Source organism: Drosophila pseudoobscura, chromosome X (genome assembly GCF_009870125.1).
Source record: "Drosophila pseudoobscura strain MV-25-SWS-2005 chromosome X, UCI_Dpse_MV25, whole genome shotgun sequence".
NCBI lineage: Eukaryota > Metazoa > Arthropoda > Insecta > Diptera > Drosophilidae > Drosophila > Drosophila pseudoobscura.
Genome location: NC_046683.1, coordinates 54,481,394 through 54,496,211, shown reverse-complemented (window position 1 = coordinate 54,496,211; position 14,818 = coordinate 54,481,394). Strand labels below are relative to the sequence as shown.

Below are 14,818 nucleotides of genomic sequence, written 5' to 3'. Positions count from 1 at the left end.
GAATATGGCTGCCTATCGATGTTTGCCTATATTGATGGTTTCCATAGTCATTTCAAGCAAACGATTTAAATCAATTATTCCAATAGATTGCATTTAAATGCTTTTCGCTCATTCACTATCAAACAATTTCTATTTGGCGCGCACCACTCGCATCCAGTCGATAGTATCGACTTTCTTCAAACGGTTATTGGCTCTTTTTGCTCTCTTCAAATCGGTGAAGGCTCTCTTTTACGCTCTCTTTGAATCGGGTATCTATCTATTAATATTCCACGGAATATCAAAAATGAGGAATATGTTAAATAGAAATTTAATTTGTCAGTATATTTACGGTATATTTTTCAAATGTTTCGGTATATTTATGACGATAGGACGGTATATTTGATCGATAAGTCTGCGGTCACACTGTACCAAAAAGCGCTGTGTAATTCAGAAACAAGGAAAAAAAAAGATAAAAAAGAGGAACGAAAAGTGAACGCCGCATTTACTGCAAAATCAAAAATTAAACAAGGTTCTCAAACGAAAGTCGTAGAAATATTCGTAGTTGAAACATGACGGGTGAGATTAAGCAGGAGCAGAAGGAGCCGGCAGTTGCCGATCCCAAGGATTTGAAGGCGAAACAGGGAGATTCCAGCGATGACAAAGCAAAGAAAGACGATAAGGAGCAGCCCGAGCTGTCGGACGAGGATCAGCAGCTGCAGGAGGAACTGGAGATGCTCGTGCTGCGTCTGCAGGAGAACGACATAAAGTTGTACCAGCCAGCGCTGGAAATGATGGCTAAGTTGATACGTGCCTCCACCACATCGATGACTTCGGTGCCCAAACCCCTGAAGTTCATGCGCCCCCACTACGAGACGATGAAGACCGTCTATAAACAGATGCCCGACGAGCAGACGCGGCAGCTGTGCGCCGACATTATATCGGTGCTCTCGATGACCATGGGCAGTGGCAAGGATTGTCTGGCCTACAGGTTCCTGTGCGATCGTAAGCAAAAGATCGGCGAGTGGGGCCACGAGTATGTGCGCCATCTGTCCGGTGAGATATCCGCCCACTATCACGACACGACGGGCGACTTCCGCACCCAGCTGATTGAGCTGGTCAAGCAGATTATTCCCTACAACATGGAGCACAATGCTGAGGCGGATGCCTGTGACTTGCTGATCGAAATCGATCATCTGCATTTGCTCAGCGAGTATGTGGACGAGTCGGCCTATCCCCGTGTCTGTTTGTACCTGCAGTCCTGCTATCCGTATGTCCCCGAGCCGGACAACACCATCATACTGGAGACGGCCCTGCAGCTGTCGCGCAAGTTCACGCAGCATACCCAGGCCATGCGGCTGGCCCTGATGCTGAATGACATGGACAAGATTGGGGAGATCTTCAAAGAGCCCAAGGAGCCGGGCATGCAGAAACAGTTGGCCTTCATGCTGGCCCGCCAGCAAATCTGCCTGGAGCTGGACGAGTCGGTGCAGGACTACGATGACCTCATGGAGATCATGTCGAATGCGAATTTGAACAAGCACTTCCTCAATCTGGCCCGTGAGCTGGACATCATGGAGCCCAAGACACCGGAGGATATTTACAAGTCGCATCTGGACAACTCGCGATCGCGTTTCGCCTCCATTCAGGTGGACTCGGCCAAGCAGAATCTGGCCGCCAGCTTTGTCAATGGCTTCGTCAACGCGGGCTTCGGTGTGGACAAGCTGCTGTCCGAGGATGGCAATAAGTGGCTGTACAAGAACAAGGAGCACGGCATGCTATCGGCCACCGCCTCCCTGGGTCTGATCCTGCTCTGGGATGTCGATGGCGGTCTAACCATGATCGACAAGTATCTGTATTCCACGGATGACAACATTAAGTCGGGTGCCCTGCTGGCCTGCGGCATCGTTAATTGCGGCATTCGCAACGAGGTCGATCCGGCCCATGCCCTGCTCTCGGACTACATTGAGAACCAGAACAATTGCATGCGTGTGGGCGCTATCCTGGGCCTGGGCATCGCCTATGCCGGCTCCAATCGCTCCATTGTGATCGACACCCTCAAGACGGTGTTCTCGTTTGGCAGCAACAAGACCTCCGCCAGCGTGGAGATACTCGGCATCACGGCTCTGTCGCTGGGTCTGATCAGTGTGGGTTCCTGCAATTCAGAGATCACCGAGATCCTGCTGCAGACCATCATGGGGTTGACCAAGTCCGATCTCAAGGATACCTACACAAGATTCCTGTTCTTGGGCCTGGGTCTCCTCTATCTGGGTCGTCAAAAGTCCACCGAAGCGGTGATGATGACGCTGGAGGTTCTAGAGGAGCCCTATCGCAGTATGGCGACCACCATGGTGGACATTTGTGCCTATGCCGGCACTGGCAATGTTTTGAAGATCCAGCAGCTGCTGCACATCTGCTCCGATCACTATGAGACTGTCAGCGCCGACGACGAGAAGGAGAAGAGCAAGAAGGACAAGGGCAAGGATAAGGTAGCTCCTTCATTCTTTATCTGTAACTATTTCTAACTATTTTGTGAGTTCCCATTTTAGCAGGACAAGGAAAAGGAGAAGGAGAAAGATAAGGAGCGCGAGAAGGATCTGTCGGCCACACAAGCGATTGCCGTTCTTGGCATTGCCTTGATTGCCATGGGAGAGGACATTGGCGCCGAGATGGCCTACCGCTCGTTTGGCAACCTGTTGCGCTACTGCGAGCCGGCCATTAGGCGCTCCGTGCCTTTGGCCCTGGGCCTGATATCCGCCTCCAATCCCAAGCTGAACATCCTGGATACGCTGAGCAAGTTCTCGCACGACAGCGATGCGGAGGTGGCACACAATGCCATTTTCGCCATGGGTCTCGTGGGAGCCGGCACCAACAATGCCCGACTGGCCTCCATGCTGCGCCAGCTGGCCCAGTATCACTCGAAGGATCCCAGCAATCTGTTTATGGTGCGCATTGCCCAGAGCCTGACCCATTTGGGCAAGGGCACCCTCTCGCTGAGTCCCTACCACAGCGATCGCCAGCTGATGAACCCCATGGCAGTTGCCGGACTGATGGCCACGCTGGTCTCGCTGCTGGATGTGAAGAACCTGATCCTCAATCGCTCCCACTATCTGCTTTACACTTTGGTCCCGGCCATGCAGGCCCGCATGCTGATCACCTTCGACGAGGAGCTCAACCAGCTGCAGGTCCCTGTGCGCGTGGGCATTGCCATCGATGTGGTCGGACAGGCTGGCAAGCCGAAGACCATCACTGGCTTCCAAACGCACACAACGCCCGTCCTGCTGGCCATCGGCGAGCGGGCCGAGCTGGCCACCGACGAGTATCTGGCCCTGACGCCGGTCATGGAGGGATTCGTCATACTGAAAAAGAATCCCAATTTTGTCAAATAGAAAGATTCAATCACCGATCATCGATCATCGGATCATCTATTAGTTAAGTTCAGGCGAGAAATTTAAGGTTCGGCAACGGAACACCCCAACAATATGAAGAACTTGTTTTCTTTTCGGCAATTGCTTTCAAATGTCATTAATAAACAATTATATCTACTTATAAAACATCAATGGAATTGCCCGAAAGGCCATTCCCAGAGAAGGGAGACAATGCGCTGAGGCTCAGGGATGGCTCACTTTTCGAATTTCGAATTAAGCAGAGAACAGAGCTCTGTATTATGTTATGTTAAATATTATATCAAGTGCCCCATGAGACATTAAGCCAAAGCCCAACCGACTGAGGGGCGCTGCTGTATGACCAACCGGTCGCTTGCATGCAGGAAGGATTGGTAAGATAATGATCGAGGAAAAATGTAACCAATCAGATCTTAAAGAGCTAGGTATCCTATCCTCGCTCACATACAAAGTGGTACAGGGATATTGGATTATAGGCCGAGCATAAGAACCTCAATTAGAGCAGGCAACCGAATCGATTCGGTTCTCTTTTCTCGCTCAGTCTCCATTGGATTTTCTGGTGAAGAGAATGAGAAAGCAACACACAAATTTGCTGGCTTATTGCTTCTCCTTCTGCTCTCTTGCTTTCCAACGGGGGGGAGGGATCGATCTCTCAATTTTGCTGGCACTTGTCACCTTACCCACCTTACCCACCTAATGACCTATTCGATCAGAATTCTAGAATATTTGATCCGTCTCTCCCTCTCTTCCATCTTAAACCAACAACAACCGCTCTCCTCCGACGGGGGCCGCACACTGCACGAGGAAGATGGCGCAGATTCAGCCATCTGCTGATTCAGTGTGATATTCCAGGAGCCTACACACAAAATTTGGTTGCTCTAGCTGTTATAGTCTTTAAGACAGACAAACATGGCTATATCGTCTAGGCTGATCAAGAATATATATACTTTATGGGGACGCTTCCTTCTGGGATCCACTTTCACCACAAATATTCTTCGAGTATCGGGCAGAAGAAGACGAATGTTTGCACTTGGTTTTCAGTGATTCAGGGTGATCCGAATCTGACTGAAGGCAGGATTCGTAGTGATCGAGTATAGCTTGAGTAGAGCTGTGATAGGGTCTCTAGGGCTCTAGCCAAATTCGATCTGCAAAGCCGAAGGTATAATAGTGGATTTCTGGTTTCTAGTGGATCGAACAGCGAACTGTGAAGTTTAGGCAGGGCTATCCACATCATCCCTGGCATCAATAATCCACTAGGATAAGATGGTAATCTTACGCAAAGCACAAAACATGGAGCTGTCATACATACATCGTTTTTCTTAGTTTCTGCATCAGTTTTGGGTTTATTTTCAAAGGCAAGTCTATCAAAATCAGAATCAGAATATAGGAGGCAAGTCAGCGGCCAAAGCAAATATCAATATCTGCAAGTGGTTTTGGAACGAGCTGAGGATCGCCAAGCTCTGAACAATCATATCCAATCACGAATCAATAACCCGCACTGCGTGCATTTTGTTTTTGCATTCTCGGGCATTCTCTTTTGCACTTTTCAAATCTGAGGGCAATGGAAGCAAGGACAAGCCCAATGCTCTGTACAAATAGATCCATTTTGGTTTGCTTTTTCTTTGAGTGTGGGTTTGAAGTGAATTTTATTTATGTACGTACGGATGTGTATAGTAAATGTAGGTGTAGGTGTAGGTGTATGATATAGCGTATTGGCGTTTCATTAGTTTTGGAATTGCTCGCTCAAAAAACGCACGTTTTTGCTTTTAAAATAGACTCGCGCTTATGCCGTAAATATATATTTTTTTGCATATACTCTTTGCTAATTACAATTGATACATTTTTGTCCTTTTCATACAATTAAAAGCTGATTTACATTTTCCCACGGCAGCAGCATTTCCTTACTCTTAGGTCTACGAATGGTTCATTAGTTGTTCAATTGATTGTTGAATGGGTTGCCCTCAGCCCTGTATACGTATGTATGTTTGAATGTCTCTGTGGTCTATTAAGTAATTGCCACGAAAGACAATCATAAATTATCATTTAAGCACAATTATCAGATCATTGTACGGTGTTCATTGCCATCAAAAAATGTATGCAAATGATACGCTGTTCTGCCAAGACTCGTGCGAAATTGCTCGCATTCCAGCAAGGACTTATAACTTTAAGCTTAGGTTGACATTAAAAAAAAAATGCTGTTTAAACCGTGGAAAGGCTTTAAAACAAAGGCCCAACATAAGGCATTGATTAGAATTTAACACAATATAAAGAACTACAGCGATAATGAAAAAGTGCCTGTCAAAAACAATATACTATATGCAAAAGGCTTTAAAACAATGGTCCAACATAAGGCGTTGATTAGAATTTAACACAATATAAAGAGCTACAGCGATAATGGTAGAAGTGCCTGTCAAAAACAATATACTATATATACTATATGTGTATGGTAAGGTAAGCAGCAATACGATGCGATGCTTTAGTCAGTTTTGGGCTGTCGATGTGGTGGAGGAGCAGCAGCAGCAGCAGCGTCTTTGCTTGCGTCAGCGCTTCTCGTATTTGGCCAGCGGCACTGAGAGCCTGGTACGCACTCCTGCTCCTCCTCCACCTGATGCTGCTCCAGATCCTGCTCCTGTGGATGAGGACTTGCTGGTTCTCTCTGAGGTCGAGCGGGATCGCGCAACTAAGCGTTTCTTGCTGTTGCTGGTTGGTGCTGGCAGTGTTTGGTGGCTATTATTATTGCTTTTGTTGCGACTCGTTCCGGTCTCTCCTCCTCCTCCTCCTCCTGCTGCTGCTCCTCCTCCTGCTGCTCCTCCGGTGTTGCTGTTGCTGCTGCTGCTGCCTTCGCTGTACCGCTGACGCTTCCTCTGCGCTGTATTATCTGAAGAGGTGATGTTTGATTTTGTTTTTGTTTGGTGAGAAATGTTCATTAATTAATGGTCAGTTATTACTACAAATTGCCTACGCAGTCATCAACATCAACTGGCAGGGCAATTCCATTGATCTCGACATCAATTTCAACATCAGCATCATCATTATCCTCATCCTCATCATTATCCTCATCCTCATCTTCATCTTCAATACCCACATCGACCCACGCGTTGTCATTGTGAGGAGCAATCACTTCGGGCGCATCATCCGCCGCCGCCGCTTGCTCCACATCTATCGGATCGATCGGCATGGTTCACATTCAGAGAGAGAGAGCGAAAAATACATCCAAAACGCACAAGAAACAGAAACACAGATAAAAAAAAACAAAACAAAACAAAGAGAAAGAGAGACGATCGACGTAGACCGTCGTCGTCAGATATGTATAAATTTTGGATAGAAATTTGGAATTTTGTTCATTTTTTGTGAGAGCTCATGACACGATAGATGGATGGATGGATGGAGGATGGATATGGGGATATGCATCTGCTAGTGATTCCCCCAACAATGGATATATGTACACATGTCACATGATGTGCCTCACTTCTACGGTGAGAATGTTGCATTTTGAGACCAAGCAAAATGACGATGAGATCGAGATGAAATGCCATTGAATGCCACACTCTATGGACGTCGGATGGCGAATGGCGGATGTCGGATGTCAGATGTCCGTGGGTAGTACTTACCTTTGGGGCTCAATTTGCGCTTCGATGTGGCAGCCGCAGAGGTGGCAGCAGCAGCTCCAGTGCTCAACCGAGTACCGCTGCGTTTCAGACTGGGGTCGGAGCGCCGTTCCCGTGTATTGGGCAATGTGGCAAGCGGCTGATCGGCGGACTTTTTGGCCACATTCTTGCTATTGTTGGCAGATCCATTGTCCTGGCCGGAAGCTGCTGCAGCAGCAGCGGCCGCAGCAGCCGCGGCACTGGCCCGCTTCAGATGAGCCGGCATTCGCTTGGGCGGCTGCATAGCTGCATTCGAGCTGCTGCTGGCAGCCGCCGCTGCACTGTTGGAGGAGGTAGTTGGTCTGTCTGTACTAGAGGACAGTGCGGACATCTTCTGTGGGGACTTGTGGGCCTTGAGGTCCTCCTGCTTCTTGTGCATTCCCACGTCCAGCCAGTACTCGAGCTGGGCTTTATGCTGGCGCTGCATTAGCTCTTGCCCGGCCGTATATTTGCTGAGCAGACCCTGCAGCTTCTGCACCGTCTTGTATACGTGCTCGTTCGAGATGAGTCCATAGTCGAAGAGGGAGCACATGTGCAGGATGAAGTTGCGATAGAGATTCTTGCGCACGATCTCATGGCCCTTGGCATCGAGGAACATTTCGCAGGCCAATGGCAGCTGGCAGTTGCCCACGAATCCGTGACGCATCACATGCAGATTCCATATCTTCATCAGCTCCTTCTCCCCCTCGTTGACGTCGGAGAACTCGTCAATCATCTGTATGGTCTTCTGGCGCAGCCACAGCGGATCACTCTCGCCCTCCGAGTCAATGTCCAGCTCCTTGGGATGCACGGGCAGACAGGTCTCCGTATGATGGTATAGCCTTTAAAGCATTATTTTCACAATTATCACATCTTGCCTGATACTTGTCCAGTGCGCTGTATGCCTTACCTGTTGTGACCTGTTATGTACGAACGCTGGTTACTGATATCGTCCTCATCTAGCTCCAGGAACTCATCCAGGCTCGCCTTCTGCCTCCTGGGCCGGCACACCATTAGGCTGGTCACCGAAGTGCGCCGAACAGGGCCGCAGGTGCGGGCAAACGACGAGCCCGATGGCCCGGCCAGATCGTAGGGGGATCCAGCGTACGATCCATCGTACGCATCATTAATGGTGACATCGATGCGCGCACCACTGCCTGCGGGCTGGTAGGTGAAGTTGAACCGGGCATGGCATAGCTTCAGATGCTTCAGCAGGGCGTACAGACGCAGACAGTCCAGACCGCACCAGGGACAGTTCAGCTCCTGCGTGTATTCAGTCTGCTGGCGCGTATTGTTGCTGTACATGAAATTGTATACGATCTGGATGTGTTCGGGGGGCGTTGTCTTGCAAATGCCATTATTCTTGAGGTTGCTGCCACCACTGCAGTTATTGTTATTATTGAAATGATTGTTATTGTGATTGACCGCATCGGCAACGGCGTCCAGATGATGGACATAGCGCTGGAGTTCCCGTGCCGATATTGTCTCTGGCAGCTGCTCGTTGGACAGCGTCAGATGGAATTTCAGCATCGGACTCTGTTGGTAGACATCGTAGGTGAGCGAGAGTGGAATGTAGCTATCGGGCATCGTCTCCCAGGTGCATTTCTTTGGTGAGAAGGACTTGATGCTCGACGAGTTTAACGGCTGGAGCATGGCCTCGTATTCGCCCTCGGTGATGAATCCACTCGACTTTTCATACAATATCAGCTCAGAGCCGTACATCTTCTCATTGGGACGCGATCGCTTGTTCGATGGGGTTTCTATGGGATGGGAAAGGACGTCGGGAGGACGAATCTCAGTCTCGGACAGAGGTTTTTTCTCTCTACTAATCCTGTTTTTACCTGCATTCTCATCATTGCACGTGGTGGCGGGCGACGACAGAACCTTGATCCTAAAGAGCAGCTTGTAGAGCGTATGCTGCTCACCCATCGGTCGCATGGCCTGCAGAGGTATGCTGATGGTGGCATGCTCGCCAATGCGATCCTTCGGATTGTACACGATCTGCGAACTCTTGCTGAGCAGCTCCTGAAAGTCCAGCGTGCTGTCCTTGCGCTTGCTCCGCGTGATCTTGTACAGCGTGGTCACAACACAAACCGACTCACCGGCTTCGCAGAGCAGTTGCTCCTGCAGCAGCTCATCGCTGTCCGATGATTTGATCTTCTCGTGTAGCGAGTCGTAGATAACGTGCAGGTAGTTTTGTGTTACGGCTTCGGATTTTTGGATTATGCTCTCCAGCATGGAGTTGATCTGGAAGGTGGCCCGCTTCTTGTTGGTGCGCGACATTCGCTCCTTCATATAGCAGAGCGTTCGATTCAGGAATATGGGCTGCACCAAGGAAAACAAGAAGAGAACATGTAATGCATGTGCCGTCTCGCGCTGTCTGGGAGATGTTATGTTGTGTTAGATGGTCTCCACTTACGTTTGTCTCATGGCGGTTGCGTAGATACCGATAGATTTGCGTGGGCTCTGAAAATCAGCAGCATTAACCATTCATTATTTGTTTGTCTGTCTGGCGCTCCAATCTTCAATCTCCACTTCTACTCACTTTCAAATGCTTGCAAAAAGAGTTCCTGCTCTTGTTGGTGTCCATTGAGCTTCCCGTTGGCCTCTGCCGCTGCCGTCCCCGTGGTCGTTGGCGCTGCCAACGTAGCATTTGTTCCATCTGCTCCATTTCCATGGCCATGAGCCGCGTTCGATCCGCCGTTAATGCCATTTGCCGCAGCGCCAGCGCCATCTGCATTGTCTTTCTCGCGTTTTTTTCGCTGGGGCCATTGTGTGTTCGTTTGTGTGTCACGATGCGAGAACTGCTGAGGATGGTGGGATGGAGGGGGGTGGGTGCTCTAATTGTTGGAAATGCAACCGCTGGGCGCACACACACACAATATCCACGCACAGACTAACAACGCGCTAACATTTTAGAACATATTCACATTTGTTTTACCCATTTAGCATGAGTTTTTGTTTTTTTTCCGCGATGCTTTGCGTGTTTTTGCCGTTTCCCTTTTCGGCGCGAAACCTTTTGCTTTTGTCTCAGCGTTATTATCAGTGCGACCCTCAGAAATATACCAAAATATACCGTCTCATTTTGAAAATATACCGTAAATACAATGACGAATTCAAGTTATATATTCCTCGACTTTTATATTCCGTGGAATATTACTAGCTATCTAGATCCCTCAGCCCTGCCCACATCATTTCATCCAATTAATGTATCCATTTTCTACTTGACTGGATTATTTTAAATACTCGACTTTGATTTGTTTTGGCTCAATTTTGGTTCCCCAACAACAATATAGCGTCTCGTATGATGAAAAAACGAACTTAGCCCACTTAAGCCCCCTCTATTTAAATAGTTCAACTACTTGAGGTAAATGGCGGACAATATTAACGATTGTAAATTCTTCTTGTAGATTCATGGCATTTTTCCTCTGAACTTAAAGAAAAGCACTACATATATCTTTCACCTGAACTGCGCTAAACTTATTACATTTTCATTATTTTCGGTGGAAAATTGGCTTACAATGGGTTAAATGTTCTCCGTCAGGGATTGGAAACCATATTGCTCAATTTTGATGTTCTGTCGAGTATTATTGGATTTATATAACATTTAGCCTGCCCACATAATTTTATACTGGCTTATTTTTTAACTGGCTTATTCTTAATACATTTTTGGATAAATACATTAATACAATCTTTTATTGGATTTTGCGTAAAAAAATTGTATAGCGAAATAGGGCAAAGAAATAAAACGTGAGAAAAAGACTGTAGTCTCAGCATTTAGCCATACGCTTACGTTCCATTATTTAACATTTTTGATTTATTTAACATTTTTCTATTGTTTCTCAACAGCTGTTCCACCTTCCAATACAGACGATCTGGCAACACCAACACACCGATAGAAGCGTGCAGAGCACTTAGATTTTTTTTTTTGACTTGAATTGTAAAAATTATCAACAGTCGGAGCCGGCACAACTGTTTTTAGAGATCCAAATATCTTAATTAAACCTTCACTCAACGCAATGAATATGGACAAGAACAGTGCAGCGTTGTACAAAAAAATGCAGACCGAGGTTGAGTCATATCAAAACCTTCAGAAGTGTATGTAAATGGAGACGCACATTTCCGTCCAAATTTAATAATACCATTTGCTCCATGCAGCCTGCGTGAAGATGGTCAAACAACGCGCACTACTGGAAGGCCAGCTAAATGAGAACAAGTGCGTTTTGGACGAACTGAATCTCTTGGGGCCAGACAACAAAGTCTACAAACTGTTTGGCCCTGTGCTAGTGAAGCAGGAGCTGGAGGATTCACGCCAGAACGTGGGCAAACGCATTGAGTACATCTCCAAAGAACTCAAGAGTTCCACCGATACCCTGGAAAACATGTAAGAAAGCACCAGCCCGGCTAGACTTTATTGTATTAAAATTTTTCTTTATAGGGAAAAGGATATGCTGAAACATCGGGAGGCTGTGGCCAAGTACCAACAGCAGTGGCAGGTGGCGGCGGCCATGAAGTGAAGGCCCTCAGGATTAAAACTAAGACCTAATTTATAATTGTTTTGTAGATGTTTCAGAGCAATAACAACACCAGCATCATCTTGGAAAGAATAAATGCATTTTTAAGGAGAAACTGGCCATTTAAAATTAACATTAGCTGGAAAAAGCTCAGGGTTCAGACTTTCGCGTATATTCGATTTTTTCTATCGAAAAACGCCCACCACCACCACCTGATTTCCTATCGAAAGGCGGTATTCTTGCAGTATTATTTTTACAACATAGTAGTGCTGTCAAATATTTAAAATCTATCGATATATTTAATATTTTGACAACCCTACTACATTGCCACGAAGAACAGAATTTTTTTGTTGGCACATCCGAAATTATTTAAAAACACTGCATTTAATAGTGCATTTCGAATAATTTGACGCAATCAAACGATGGGTTCGAGTCACAGCATACACGTACCCGGTGGGGGCACAGAAGGTAACGTACACACCCAGAGGAGGGAGGACAGGACATGGACCACGTAAACCTTACGTTGTCGGTCTTCGGTCGTTGGTCTCACAATTAGAGATCGCAAGCACCCTCACACACGCACCGTACCAGAACACGTACACGTAGACGGACAACAATATATGCATATGATCGTATAAAAAAATGTTAATGGTCTCATTGTCTCCAGGTTACCACGTACTCAAAGTGCAAGACAACTCGCCGGGCCAGAAGGCCGGACTGGAGGCCTTCTTTGACTTCATTGTGGCAATTGCCGGCACTCGGCTGGACCAGGACAACGACATGCTCAAGGAGCTGCTGCGTCAGAACGTTGACAAGCCCGTCCGTCTCACCGTCTACTCCAGCAAAACACAAACTGTGCGGGAGCTGACCCTGACTCCAAGCACTAGCTGGGGTGGCCAGGGACTGCTGGGGGTTAGCATTCGTTTTTGTTCGTTCGAAGGGGCCAACGAGAGCGTGTGGCACATACTGGAGGTGCATCCCAACTCTCCGGCGGAGCTGGCCGGGCTCCGGGCCTACAGCGACTATGTAATTGGAGCGGATGCCATACGCCACGAGAACGACGACCTCTTCACGCTGATCGACACGCACGAGCAGCAGCCCCTGAAAATGTACGTCTACAATCTGGACGACGATGCTTGCCGCGAGGTGACGATCAAGCCCAACACGGCCTGGGGAGGAGAGGGTGCTCTCGGCTGTGGCATTGGCTTCGGCTATCTGCATCGCATCCCGGTGCAGGCAGTCCCCGTCCCAGCCTCTTCGGCCTCGGTTGCTACTGCAGCCGAGGCCGCTCCATTGCTGACGAGCGGAGGCGGACCGGCACCTGCCCCTGTGGCAGTTGCCGGCTCTGCTGTCGTCTCACCAACGTTGCCTTACATACCGCCTCTGGCCAACACCTTTGCATCGACAAATGCCGAGATAAGACCACCAACCATTGAGCCGCCAGCCCAGAGCCTATTCAAGACATATTTCAATCCGGACGAATCAACAGATGCTCTCACCGCGGCGTTGGAAACTCAGGCAACCATTGGAGAGCCCCAGCTACCAGCTCCCTCAGGCAACATACCGGCTCCAGCTCCTATTCCTGCTGCACTAATAGCTCATCCTCCGCCTGCGACTGTGGCTGGACCTCTGGCTGGTGTTTTTGCTCCACCTCCGCCTGCTGCAGCCCCAGCCGTAGTTGAGGCTCAAGCGCACTCTGTACCGCCACCAGCGAATATCTTCATACCAGGCGTCTACGATCCCAACACACAGCACAATGCGAGCGTGGCCCTCGGTGGAATACCGGCAGCCCAGCTGCCGTTCCCACAGGCCACTGCGGCGCCACCACAGCTGCCTCCTGCAGCCGTGCCAATGTTCTCCACATCACAACAGGCCTACATGTCGGCTCCGGCGGCTCTCTCTTATCCGGCTGCTCAGACGGTGCCGTCGTATCCGCAGGTGCAGCCCTCCATGGGCGGCCTGTTTCCCACGCAGCCAACGCCGCTGCCACCACAAATGGCCCATGTGTTCTCACCACCGCAGGCGCAGTCGCAGCCGCCCCCATCTGGCAGCGAACAGCAGCAGCAACCGGCTACAACTCAGGCCGGCAACTAAGACCACATCCACATCTGAGCGGCGCTGTGTTGTCGAATTGGACAAATTGTCGTTAAGCTTTTATCTTTCATCTGATTATTTTTTACGATGGCGATACCCAAGGCCACGAACGGGGAGACAAGGCAGAATGCTGACATAACATCAATGGTACCCGCAGCAGAAAAATATGTAAATGGCATTCGTAATATAATATAAATTAACTATTGTAATAAACAAATAATATACACAAACAAAATCTTACTATAGATTCAATCTTTGAATCTATATAATATATATGCACATACTCCTGTGTGATCCCTGATCACAACGGTTTTCTCTTATCAGAATGTATAAGAATTTTAGAGCAGAAATCATTCCACTCTGTCTGAGAGCCTAAGAAGTCTTTCCATTTCGGGTCGAGGTTGTTCATATGTGCAGCCCAAAGAGCTCTTTTCTCAATTACTTTGAGCGTGAGGTAATGCGAAAGACGGCCATCACTGCTGGAAAATATTAACCGACCTATATATTTCAGGTGCAGTTCAAGGGCTATGGCATTAAAATTAATAATGCTCGTATCTGAGGTGCTATTCCTATTACTGGAATTATGGTTGAGGGTTTTCTTCAGAAATACCTTTTGCAGCTGATCGATCTCCCTGAAACGAATGCTGCCCCATACTTGGACACATCGAAGCTTCAAGAACTTTGTCCACTCTTCTGGTTGGTGGAGAAACTGATCCATCAAGTTCTTAGCTTCTTTGATAACTTGATGAACTTGTTTTTTATAGGAGAGTCCAGGAGTAAACACGAAGTTCAGGTATGAAATCTCGGATGTTCTTTTAATCGCTTTCCCTGTTATAATCCATTTCTCCAATGCCGATACCCTGCCACCACCTTTTTTGAAAACCATAATTTCGGATGTATCCATGTCCACATCCAGGGCCCATTTGTGGCCGTAACTTTCCAGTTGATCAATCATAGCCTGAAGGTCGTTGATCCTTTCCGCAAGTAGAACTATCTTGTCAGCGTGCATCAATATGTGTATCCTGCGACCATCGATCACGAGACCTCCTTGAAGCTCGTCTGGAAGATCGTTTAAATACAAGGCGGCTAGCATTTCGTACATATTTTTCTGCTCTCGATCTATGTTTTCTCTGTAGCATCGTCTAAGCAGATTAATAATCCTTGGGGAGACTCCCATGTCATGGAGCTTGCGCCATATAAGCTT

The 14,818-nt window shown here is 48.0% G+C and overlaps 5 protein-coding genes across 6 annotated transcripts; 3 read left to right on the top strand and 2 right to left on the bottom strand.

The window, feature by feature from the left end:
- Positions 1-374: 374 nt before the first annotated feature.
- On the top strand, positions 375-3,525 carry Rpn1 (regulatory particle non-ATPase 1). 2 transcript variants are annotated; one of them, XM_015187921.2, is made up of 2 exons: positions 375-2,465; positions 2,529-3,525. In XM_015187921.2, exons 1-2 carry the CDS (start codon positions 549-551, stop codon positions 3,363-3,365), a joined length of 2,754 nt encoding a protein of 917 aa, XP_015043407.1. In that variant the 5' UTR covers positions 375-548; the 3' UTR covers positions 3,366-3,525. The 2 variants fall into 2 exon arrangements, with proteins under 2 accessions (XP_015043407.1, XP_001354016.2); XM_001353980.4 differs by having other exon boundaries at positions 2,526-3,522.
- Positions 3,526-5,007: 1,482 nt separating this feature from the next.
- Su(z)12 (Polycomb protein Su(z)12) lies at positions 5,008-9,951 on the bottom strand. The gene is made up of 7 exons (XM_033381498.1): positions 9,937-9,951; positions 9,552-9,846; positions 9,426-9,472; positions 8,848-9,331; positions 7,917-8,766; positions 6,992-7,848; positions 5,008-6,258 (listed from the first exon to the last, which is right to left on the bottom strand). Exons 1-7 carry the CDS (start codon positions 9,949-9,951, stop codon positions 5,921-5,923), a joined length of 2,886 nt encoding a protein of 961 aa, XP_033237389.1. The 3' UTR covers positions 5,008-5,920.
- LOC117185091 (uncharacterized protein At3g49140-like) lies at positions 6,252-6,965 on the bottom strand. Its single transcript, XM_033384879.1, has one exon. It carries the CDS (start codon positions 6,556-6,558, stop codon positions 6,328-6,330), a length of 231 nt encoding a protein of 76 aa, XP_033240770.1. The 5' UTR covers positions 6,559-6,965; the 3' UTR covers positions 6,252-6,327.
- A 915-nt stretch (positions 9,952-10,866) lies between the features above and the next one.
- On the top strand, positions 10,867-11,635 carry Pfdn6 (prefoldin 6). Its single transcript, XM_001353978.4, has 3 exons — positions 10,867-11,104; positions 11,165-11,390; positions 11,445-11,635. The coding sequence occupies exons 1-3, from the start codon at positions 11,026-11,028 to the stop codon at positions 11,521-11,523; spliced, it is 384 nt and encodes a 127-aa protein (XP_001354014.2). The 5' UTR covers positions 10,867-11,025; the 3' UTR covers positions 11,524-11,635.
- Positions 11,636-11,815: 180 nt separating this feature from the next.
- Positions 11,816-13,849, top strand: Grasp65 (Golgi reassembly-stacking protein 2). The gene is made up of 2 exons (XM_001353977.4): positions 11,816-11,988; positions 12,188-13,849. The coding sequence occupies exons 1-2, from the start codon at positions 11,943-11,945 to the stop codon at positions 13,612-13,614; spliced, it is 1,473 nt and encodes a 490-aa protein (XP_001354013.3). The 5' UTR covers positions 11,816-11,942; the 3' UTR covers positions 13,615-13,849.
- The last annotated feature ends 969 nt before the right edge of the window (positions 13,850-14,818 follow it).